General features: G+C 45.8%; 1 protein-coding gene across 1 annotated transcript in view; it reads left to right on the top strand.

Annotated features, from left to right (window-relative positions):
* Positions 1-7,474: 7,474 nt before the first annotated feature.
* The window catches only part of RYBP (RING1 and YY1 binding protein), an 84,035-nt gene continuing 79,854 nt past the window's right edge, over positions 7,475-11,655 (top strand). The window contains exons 1-2 of the mRNA XM_037492770.1: positions 7,475-7,701; positions 8,408-8,533. Of these exons, the coding sequence (XP_037348667.1) occupies positions 7,670-7,701; positions 8,408-8,533 (158 nt within the window). The 5' untranslated portion in view covers positions 7,475-7,669. The remainder of the gene's footprint in view (positions 7,702-8,407; positions 8,534-11,655) is intronic.

The following is an 11,655-nucleotide window of genomic DNA, read 5'->3' as shown; positions in this document are numbered from 1 at the left end:
CAGGTACACAGCAAACTACAGAACGCTAGTTTTGTGGTTATTACGATTAGAGGGCCAGACAATATGAAATGTAGCGGCATAGAGAATTTTTCAATTTAGAATAATCAAAAGTCAGATATGTTAAGGTGTGATTTATATAAGTTTTTCTTTTTGGGGTACAGGCAGGTCTGCATTTTAACAAAAGTGTTTTGTCTTCTAACCACCTTCACAATCAAGATATAAACTCCTTCCATCAACCCCCCAATTCTTTTTTGCTGCCCCTTCCTTTGAGGTCAAATCCTTCCTTTACTCGTAAGCTCCCAATTCATCTGTTACATTCATCCCTATACCTATGCCTTTTATAGAATGTTACATAAATAGAATCACATAGTATGTGCCCTGTGAAACTACTTCTTTCACTTGGGACTACACATCCGAGATTCAGCTGTGCACATGCACCAGCAGTCTGTTCATGCTTGCTGAGTAATACTTGAGGGTACTCCATGGTATGGGTGGATTATGCTTTATCATTTACCAGCTGAAGGGTTGTTTCCAAAAATGGTGACTAAGAATAATGTTTCTATGAATATTTGAGTACAGGTTTTTGTGTAAACATGTGTTTTTATTTTTCTTGATAAATCTTTAGCAGTGGGATTGCTGGCTCTTATGTTTAAGTAAACATTTAGTTTCATAAGATACTGCTAAGTCATTTTCCAGAGGGACTGTACTGCATTGCACTACCACCCATTGTGTGAAGGGCCTCCTGCCCTCCCCAGCACTTGGGATTGTTAGGATTTTTTTATTTAAGCCAGTCTAATGTGCAGTGATATCTCATTGCGGTTTTAATTTACATTTCCTTAATGAATAATGTTGTTGATCATCTTTTATGTGCTTATTAAGCATTCCTATATCTTTTTTGGTGCCATGTTCATTCAAAGTTTTTGCTTGTGTTTTCATTAGGTTATCTTTTTATTTTAGAGCAAAAGTTCTTCATATATTCTGGATGAGTCCTTTATCAGATATGTGCTTTGCAAATATTTTCTCCCAGTCTTGACTTGTGTTTTCATTTTCTTAGTGTCTTTCAAAGAGCAGAGGTCTTAAATTTTGATAAATTCCAAGTTATCAACATTTTCTTTTATAGTTTTTATTTTTTATCAGAGCTCAAAAATATTTGTCTTCCCAGGGCAGTAAAGGATTTCTCCTGTATTTTCTTCTGGAAGTGATATAGTTTTAGTTTTATACTTAGGTCTGGATCTATTTTGAATTAATGCTTGCAAATGGTGTGAGGTATAACCCAGAGCTGTTTTGACTTGTGTTATTTCCTACTGTGCAGGCAGCAGATCAATAAAACTTCACATCTCTGATAAGCACATGTACAGGTGACATTGTAACTGATTGCAAAATCTGGTCAAGGTTCAAACACAGATGATCAGGGAAGCTCCACCTCTCTGACTCTAGGGCTGCTTTTTCAGAAGTTAATCCTTTCTTTAGTGTGACTCCACAGATGTGCCCAGTGAGGCCAGCATAAACCTGTCTTTATGTGAAATAAGCTGGGTTCTTTCTAGTTTCTGAGACACTGCAGAAGTCAGATGCTTCAGGAGACAGTGCTCTCTCTCAAACTACTGAAGGCACATTCAGTACAAAGTAGGGCATTAAATCTTAGCAATTAGAAATCATAATTAGTGCTAGCTCCCATCCTTCTCGGGTACTTTTTTCAATCACCAACTAGCACTGTTTTATGCTTCCTTTTCCCCTCAATAATGCTAGCTTTGAAAGTTTCATTAAAATCATTTCGATCTTGGTGTCCTTAAAACTTCAAGAATAAAACCGGGGAGGAGAGATGGCTGGGCAACCAATACAGAATTGTCAACTTGTGAATTGTGGCCAATTGTGGATATTTTAAGGGAGGCTACTATCTCATACAATTGCCACAACTCTGTGTGAGAGATGGGGCATTTACAAAACTGCCATAAGATATCAGTTCATACCCATGAGAATGGTTATTATAAAAAAGACAAGAGGGGCCTCCCTGGTGATGCAAGTGGTTGAGCGCAGTGCTGTGGAGCTGTCCACAGCCTCTGTAGCGCGAGTTCAATCCCAGCCGGCCGGCGAGAATCCCACATGGCGAAGCAGACCTCTCCTGTCTCGCCCGCTGCTCCCCTCAGCAGTGTGCTTCAGTCAGTCTGCCTGTTCTGTTCCCTGCTCTTTCTCTAGTGAGTCCTTTTACCCTCCTGGGCATCTGGCCTGTACCCCAATTCTAGTATAAAAAAAGTAAATCTTAAAAAAAAAAGACAAGAAACAACAAGCTTTGGTGAGGATGTGGGAAAAAGGAAAGCCTAGTGCTCTGGTGGTGGGAATTTATATTGGTGCATTATCTGGTGCATTAATATGGAAAACATTATGGAGATTCTTCAAAAAACAGAACTACTATATAATCCGGCTATTCCACTCCTAGGGTTGTACCCCCCCAAACAAGAAAATACTAAATTGAAGAAATATATGCGCTCCATGTTCATTGTTATTTAGAAAACTGATGTAATGAATCCAGTGTAGACCAATGTTACTTCAATAAAAATTTAAAAACAAATATTTCGAAGATATTATCAAGTAAAAAACAAATATAAAAAACAACATTAAAGAGAAAGTCCCATGTGTTTTTAAAATTTCTTAATATATAAATATATATTATGAATGAAGGGAGGCAATTAAATAACACTACAACGTGAAAAAAATGGGAAGGACAAAATCTCAGAATAAAAAATAGCCCTTCACAAGAATCAGCTGTTGCTAACTTAATTGAATATAGGAAAGTATTCACATATTTATCCATTATTTTTCTCCCTTGACTTCAGGTGGGTAAAAACTTCACCTTGAACTATACTCAGACCCTGAAGTGCATAACATGGGTGAGACAGGAGGAGGCATTTGGAGAAAGGCTTTTTTCTCTCCCTTGTTTATAATACCTTTCGCAAGTAGTCCTTGCTAGTTCTAGTCTTAGTATTTAGATTTCCCACTGGGAGTAGTGTTTGTAAATTTAAAACTAATAGAAAGCTAATTTGATAATATTCCAGACCCTTCCTTTGTCTGGCACCAGTAGTTATTTTGCTCCTTTTTTAAGCAAAAGAAAGGAGGGAGGCACACTGGAGCTGTCCTTAGGCCAATCTAACTTTTCCACAGCCCCCTTCTCCCTCTACTCCTGCTTTAAATACCCAACCTCCCACCCCCCACCCCCAAGGCTCTGCCTCTCCCAGCATCTCCTTTATTGAGGCTGACTGCAGACAGTCCCAGGTAGACATGTATTCTTGTTAAATTCATCAGTGACTTTTCTGGCATGAGGGATAAAGATCCCACTACCCACCAGCCTGCCCTGCTGCAGAGGGGCTCCCCCAGGGCCACTTCTCCAGGCTGGTTTTTCCTCTCCCACAGAGCTCTGGCCATAGCACAACAGTTTGCCTTCAGCTTCTCTACGGAGTCACACCTGAAACATTCTTCCCTTTTCATCTCCTAGGCAATCTTTACTTTTTTGAGCCCCCACTCCTCCCCACTAGTTGCATCAACCCCTCCCCAACCCCAGTATCCTCTTCCCTTGCATCCTGAACTTTGTCTTCCTAGCAATTGTCACAATCATAATTATCTGGCTTCTCAAGTAGAATATAAATACCAAAAGATTAGGAATCAAGTTTGCTTTGTTTACCAGATCTTCTAGTCCCTGGCACGGGGGCATGGCAATTAGTTGCTGCTCTAGAAATTATTGTTAAATGTGAGAAATTCTCTTTAACACATGCTACCAGGCACTGTTCTGGCACTTGATATGTATTAGTTGGGGGAGGGGGCAAAAAGAGAAAAAAAAAATCCTTGCTATTATGGAGCTTATATTCTACTGGGGCAAAGATCTGTCAAACAAGATACACAAACTGTATGTTAGGTTAGATAAGTACTAAGGACAAACAAACAAAACAGTTAAGGGGGACACAAGGCATCATCACTGTGGTTTGATCTATGCAATTTTTAGATTGGGTAATCAGGGAAAATCTCACTAAAAGATGTGACTTTAGAAAAAAGATCTGAAGGAAGTAAAGCAGTTGAAACTGTAGCTATCTGGGGAAAGCATTCCCAGCAGGCAGAACAGCAAGTGCAAAGGCCCTGTGGTGGGAAGATGATTGTTTCAGAAATAGCAAAGATTCCAGTATGCCTGAAGTGTGTTGAATGAAGGGAAGGAAGTCTGGTCTTTTAATCTGCCCTACATATCTGTGGTATTACCAGACATTTCTTGGGGAGAGGTTCTAAGCAGCAGCTGCTCTAAAAGCATGGATTTCAAATGCTTTTTTAAAGCAGTAGAACCATTCTTTCAAATGAAACATGAAATGGAAGTTCCAGATAAGAAACAGAGTCTCTCTGTCAAACTACCTCTCCTCCTTTCACCTCATGCTATTCCAAAGAAACACCCTGGAATAAAATAAGCTCCCTATCCTGGAGCAATAGAAACCACTACTCTAGAATCATAGTGTGGCTCTGTCTAGACTCACGTTGCACTACAGCCAGAAGTTGTCTCCTCTGGCTCCAGTAAACTACAAGGAGACTTTCAGCAGATATTTACCTCTAATGTGTGAATGAAATTAGAGCCTCTGTAGTTACAACCACATGGTGCTGTGTGGGTCTGATATGTTCCTAGAAATTAGTTCTCCATTTTGGAACTTATTTTTACTTATAAGCATAAAACTTTTCTTTTTGAAAGGTGAAACAGGACAAAGACATAAAAATACTTTTAAAAAAACCAATCTTCCATGGATAAATAAAGCTGTTTTTGCAATGAAATACCATACATGGAAGCAAACAAACAAAAATGAATTAGTAACATAGGTACCAATATGGAGCAATTTTACAGATGATGAGCAAAAGGTACCAGCCATAAACGAGTAAATGCCAGATGACCTGGGTATATGATGTTCATGAACAGCAAAGATAATCTTTGCTGACAGCATTAGCAGACAGACTGAGGGGGTATCCCAGGACCCCCAAACTTGCACACTCTGGTGAGGTTCTGCCATCTGCTGCATAAAGACAAAGCATACTCCTTGTGCGAAAGAATCGTAATAGATCAGTGTGTAGACAGAGGGAAGAAGAGAAAGGATATAGTTTCCCAACGAAACACTCAAAGTTACCCATCCCCTCATAGATAAATGCCCTGCCAAACAAAGTTGGCCTAAAGTGGGGCTGCTGAGGCCTGAAAACTTGCCACAAGACTAAGGTACCTTCTGGCAGGGAACTGCAGGAAAGGAGCAGAAGGGGCCAGGCAAGTCTGGGATGAAAGGAGCAAAATCAAAGTACAAATCAAGGTAACAGCTGCCATTGTCAGCTGCCCCGAGGGTTTTTTACTCACATCTCTTCCAAGAGTCTCTATATGTCTCAACTCCATGTGTCTCTTCCATGTCCCTCAGTCCCTGGTGCAAGTCCAAAGCCAAGAAGCAAGCGTGGCTTCTTCTTCACATGTCTCACTGCTCCATGTGTCTCCTCCAAGTCTCCTCTTCAAGTCTTTTTATCTTTATCATGATTCTCAGATCCAGCCTTCATTGTGGTGAGGAGAGGAGAGAAGGGAACATGGAATCTCCCCTTTCTACAAAGATTACTCTCTGTAACAATTCCTCTCCATAACATTAGGAGTTGGAATAGTGCTTACCTTCAGGGAGGTGGGTATTCTGTATCTTGATCTGGATAGAGGGCACAATGGTGTAGCGTGTGCGTGTATCTGTCTATAAATTCACTGAGCTGCACAGCTCAGAGCATTTGTGCATTTTATTCTAGGTATAATAATGATAATAATAAAAGTCTTTCCACTACCCGTTGCTCCCAGTTACCCTCCTCAGACGACACTCCTCCAGTTGGGAGTTTTTCATGTCCCATTTCTTTCAGTGCCTCCATGCCAGGGGCAGAATCTAAGCAGACACCAGTGGCTGTGGTTGCTGGTTCTGGGCTATGGTTTTCGTGCATGCTCCTTGGTTTTGTCTGGTCCCTTTGGCCCTGTCACCCCAAACCATCCTCTTCCTTTTCCTCCCTCCCTACAAGAGATGGCAGGGTTGGAAGCAAGTCTAGTTTGCTGACCCTACCTCAACAGAGTTGTTCCTCTTGGCCCTCCAGGGTGTGTGCTGATTAAGCTTATCCTATACACATTCCCTCTTGCTTTTATTCTCTCCCTTCTGATTCCTGGACCCCTAGTACTTCCTGCTTCCTGGGCACTCCGTCTCAGTGAGCTTTTCTGGGCTCACCCTCTGGTATGCTTTCTTTCGACAGAACGGTCCTGAGGATACCCCACTTCGTATTTGCATATAAATAAGGCCTATCTTAGTGGATGCTGAGGGCCTGTTTTATCTCCCCTCACCCCTATCCCCCAATTTCAAGTATCATCCTTTGACCCTGTCCCTATCCCCATCCAGGGCTTCAGCACCACCTCGACTTTTATCTTCTCAATCTGGGGTCCTCCCCTACCACGACTCCCTGCTGCCTTTGGGTAGAGGGGCCTGAGTCACTTTCAAGTCAGTTTGGCAAATCTTCAGGTATCTTCTAAAGCGGGGGAGGGGAGGAACAAGCCAGGCTCAGTCCTAACCGTCCTCAACCTGATACTTTGTATTCGTCCTTCCTAAGTGCCAGGCGCTGAGCTGCCTGCTTTTCGAGCTTTGTCTCTAAATTTTCAAAACAACTCTAGGAGGAGAGTTATGTAGCCTCATTTTGGTGATGAAGCAGCCGAAGCACAAGGTTAGGCTGCTGGCATGGGGCCGCCAGGATTTGAACAGCAACTTCCCTAGGGAAACGCCCTATTTAGACTCTGGGGGTGCCCAAGCAGGAGTCGGCGAGTCAACGCCCTGGAGCTCAGGGTCCGGCCTCGGGGGGCCTTTAGCGGTGCCACACCCTTTCTGCACAGCCCCCTTCCGCGTAGGGGGCCTGGGAAGGGGCTTGCGCGGACGTATCGGCCGGGGGCAGGGGCTTTCGGTGGAGCCTTCAGCTCCGCGTGGCGGCGGCGCGGCAGGGCGCGGGGGAAAGGGCCGAAGAGGCGCCGTCAGCCCGGGGGGCACCGCAAGCCTCGAGGCGCTGCGCTCGGCGCGGCAGTTCCGAGCCTCGGCGGAGCGCGCAAACTGCGCGGAACTACTTCCCCGGGGCGGTTTCGGGGCCGGGATTCCGAGGACAGCCCCCCGGGCGGCCGCGCACGGCCCGCAGCCCCCCGCCCTCTCCCGGGCGCGGCCACGTGCGCCCCGCCGAGCTCGCACGCTCCGCCGCTCCGGGCCGCGGGGCCACCGGCAGGCACGCGCGCCCCCAGCGCGCACACACTCCCGGGCACGCACACCGCCGGCCCCGCCCACGTCCGCCACGCCCCGCCCTCCCCCGCGCCCCGCCCCCGCCCTCGCGGCACCGGCCGCCGCCCTCCCATTGGCCGCACGGCCGTGACGCGCGGCGCCGGGCCCCGCCCCTCGTCAGTCACTCGGCGGAGGCGGCGCTGGCGGGGACTAGTCTCGTCCGGAGACTGGCGGCGGCGGCGGCGGCGGCGGCGGCGGCCGGAGCTCGAGCCCCAGCGGCTGAGGGCGGCGGGCGGGCGGGCGCGGGGGAGGGAGGGGGGCCGTTCCGCGACGACTCCCCGGACGGCGTTTCTCCTCCGAGCGGCGCGGGTTTCGGCTGGGGGGGGCGGGGGTACAGCCCATCCATGACCATGGGCGACAAGAAGAGCCCGACCAGGTACCTGCTCCGCGCGAGGGGCGGAAGGGGAGGCGGGCTGGGGGCGGGCGAGCCGGCGGCGACTAGGCCCCGGAGCCACCCGGGGCGGGGGGAGGCGCCGCTAAGATGGAGATCCGGGGGCGGGGGGAGGCGGCGCGGGCGGCGGCGGCGGCGGGAGGCGGTGTCGCTCCCGCTCGGGCCGGCGGCCGTGCGCGCCGCAGCCATGGCGGCTCCTCCTCAGCGCCCTCCGCCGCCGCCGCTCCTCCCAGACAAAGGGAGATTTAACCAGGTGGGGAGGGAGGGCGGGCGGGCGCGAGCCTGCGAGGGGAGCGCGGCGGGGCCGGCCCGCTCCCCGCGCCGGCCGCGGGCGGCCCCTGCGCGCCCTCCGGAGCCCGCACGCGGCGCCCCGCCGGCCCCCCGGCCCGCGCTCCGGCCCCGGGTCCGCCCGCTTCCTGCGCCCGCGCGGCCCTTCCCGGGCGCCGCCGCCGCCTGCGGGCGAGGCGCCCGGCCCGGCCCGGGAGGGGGCCGGGGGCCGGGGGGGGTCCCCCGCGCCCCGCGCCGCCCCCCTCCGGCCCCCCGAAAGGGCCGGCGGGTGGTCGCCCGGGCGAAGTTTCCTGCGCTGGGCTCCGCGGCTTCGCGGCGGCTCACCAGCGCCTGTGTTTTGCTCTCCCCGCTCTCCTGCCCCGTGTCTCTCCCCCCCTCGTCCCCTCGCCTCGCTCCCCCGAAGGCCAAAAAGACAAGCGAAACCTGCCGCAGATGAAGGGTTTTGGGATTGTAGCGTCTGCACCTTCAGAAACAGCGCCGAAGCCTTCAAATGTAGCATCTGCGATGTGAGGAAAGGCACTTCCACCAGGTACTTGGAGATCTGTGTTACCTTTTGTTAAAGGACTTTTTTTTTTTTTTTTAAGGTGGGGGGAGAGGGTGGCTGTACTTTCTGCCTTTCCAACTTGTTGATGGCCGCTTTTTTCTGTCTTTGAGGGGGTGGGAGATGTGTCTGTGTGTGTTTTTTTTTTCCGGTTGTATTTCACATTGGGTGCAAAGCCTCGTGAGCACTAAGTGATTTATGGGAGGGAATTTTTCCAGGTTTTCGTCGTGTTTTAAACAGACATGGGATTTATTATTTGACATTTGTATCTGTTGGCTTACTGGTATTGGCTCAAAAAGAGAGGGAACGGTGCGTTTGCTCCGGGTTGTAGGACATGAGACCTTTTTATTTTTGCCATGTGCAGAATGTTTTTAATTTGCCTGTCCTGAATTATTTTGCTCTTCGAGAAACGTGGTGGTGGTAGTACAGCAACTCTGGTTGTGCTTTTCCTGTCTTGTGCTGCAAATGTCTGTTATTTTCTTGCACTTGAAAATAAACACTGGGGTTTGATAAAGTGCGTTTTTTGGATGGCTGAGCTGTCAGTTTGTGTGTGTGTGTTTTTCCCTTTCTAATTAGTTTATGCAGAGTGGTGACTGGAAGACGATTTTGCAAAATGGTGAAATGAATAGTGCGACTATATTGAAGTTTGTGTTTAAAGCTTTATTGTGTTAAAAAAAAGAATGTTGAAAGAATTCCTTTTCCTTTACATGAAGGTAGTAAACTGCATCTGGTATCAAAACGAGTTGTACTACTCCAGATTTAACATTTAAACGAAATGTCAAAGCTCATTTTGTGGTCTTCTGGTCATCTTTTGACTTTTATCTGGAATTTGTTGCTGTGATGTTAAGAGTTTCAAGTTGAACTATTTTCAGTGTCTCTTAATGGGTAGACACTGAGGGGTGTGTGTGAGAAAGAAAAAGTACCTAGTGGAGTCTTTGAAGACTTTAAAGTTCATTGCCAAAAGTCTCATAGATTGCTGGTTTTTGAGTAGGTGCCATTCTAATAGGACTGTGTGGTAGTACTCCAAAGTTCTGACTGGATGTTCTTGGACTAAATGAATGTGCCTTGTTAGGGCTTCTTTGCTTTATTTACACCTGGTATTAAGTGAGGTATAGGACAGCCTAAAAGAAAATAACTCTGGGATTAATTGGTCCAATTAATGGTGGAACAATACCATGAATTCCACTAATTCTTTAGAGATTTTTGAATAAAAATGCCCAAGAACACTCAATACTGCCTCATAATTAATTTTACTGTCACAGAATGAATTTAGTTTAAAAAAAAAAAAAAAAAACCTCATTGGGAACTTCATAGATTTTGTTTTGCTGTCTCAAACAGGGAAGTCCATCAAATGGCATGAAAATTTAGAAATGTGTGTTATTTGAAGCAATAGTGATTATATTTTATTTATGAGTAATGTTTTTTACATGTAGAATCCCTCAGAGGCCAACCCTCTTTATTGTGGTTTTGGTTTGAGTGTTACCGTAGATGATGTTCAAGTAAATGACTAGGAAACTCCTAAGAACTTGAGAACTGTACTGGTGAAGAGAAACAAACCAAACTCAAAAGTTTGCCACTGATATATTGCTGGGAATAATTATCTCATAATGAAATGCCTTTTAGTTTCTGTATGTATAAGAAAATAATTTTGACTCATCATTTTGGAAGCACGTGCAAGGTCTTAAATTTAAAAACACTGGATGTTTAAAAGTTGTTTCAGAGCCACGGATGATGATGACGGCATACCATTTTTAAGTCAAAATTGTAAAGTTGCCAATAACGAGTATTTTAGAGTCTGTTCCAGTACAGGATCTCACTATCTTTGAAGGGCTGGCTAATTTTGGGATGTGCCCCTTGTTGAGTGGGATTTGAACACAGACTTCAGAGGCCAGAGAACTTAAATCCATCAATTCATGGTACTCTAACTTAGACTAAATTTGTTTCATCTTGCCTAAAATATTCAGTTTTTTGCTGTTTTAGATCCATTCTGGAAGTTGTTAATTGGAAGGAAAGTAACATTTCAACGTTCTTAGCTGTGAATGGGTTTCATGTAATTTCAGTTGTTCATGTTGTCCTATCCAGTGCATTAGTTGGTTGATTTCTCTGTGATACTAGTCACTTCTGTTTATTTTCCTCGGACCTTTTTTTGGTAATTTTCTTGAAACCTCAAAGGTTTGACGTTTTCTGCCTTGAATATTGGTATTGCCATGGTATTGATGGCAGTAGCAAACATGTTGGGTTTTAGACACTTGAGTAATAGACCAAAAAACTGTAAGTTTAAAATCATTCTTAATAAAAGGACTTTTTAAACCTGTTGACTGGTAAAGAAATTGGGTATTAATGCTCTGAACTGTTTTGTATTATAACCTATCTGGTTGCCTGACCATTGGTCAGTTTAACATTTGTTCATTATCCATGTCATTATTATCACTGTCATCCACCATTCAACTAGGAAAAGAGCTTATTAGCGATTGTCCAGTAGGACACGGAATTGTACCCTTTGACGGTAGAATTGATACGCCTCAATTTGAGTAGGATAATAATTGCCACTCATCCAAAGAACATTTATTAAGTTTCTAGAATGTAAAGATACTGCTCATGACATTGGGGAGGGGGTATTAAAAAGATTGGTTAAGACATGTTCCTGAATAACCACAATGTAAGTTCCAAAGATTCTAAGAGAGGTTTACATAAAGTGCTGTGGGGGGTTGTGACTTGGGAAATCAATTACAGGTATCTATCCGTGCCCATTTATGCTGGATAAAGAGGATTGATTTCCACAAAATCACCTGTCAACTTTTCTGCTATTTCCGTGTGTACGAGATATATTTCGTTTCCAGAAGGAATCATAAAAACGATTAGAGGTCTTTTTCTTTCTTGCTAGAGCAGTATAGACCAAATGAAAGGGAGACCAGAAGCTCTTAAGGAACATGTTAGAGAAAGAAGGGACACTTAATAGGCTTCCTAGAGGTTCCGGGGAAGTAGAGCTATATTTTGATTGTGTTATCAGTTATGTGTTGGATGTCTCTGGGTCTTAGATACGTTCCTTTCTGCAGCTCCACTGTCCTACTCTAGGCCTTGCTGGTTATTTTTTCTTAATAGCTTTTTTG

This window comes from Talpa occidentalis, unplaced genomic scaffold, assembly GCF_014898055.3.
Source record: "Talpa occidentalis isolate TD23 unplaced genomic scaffold, MPIMG_talOcc4v2.1 talOcc4.10, whole genome shotgun sequence".
In the NCBI taxonomy this organism is placed as follows: domain Eukaryota; kingdom Metazoa; phylum Chordata; class Mammalia; order Eulipotyphla; family Talpidae; genus Talpa; species Talpa occidentalis.
This window is presented reverse-complemented; position numbering and strand designations above follow the sequence as displayed.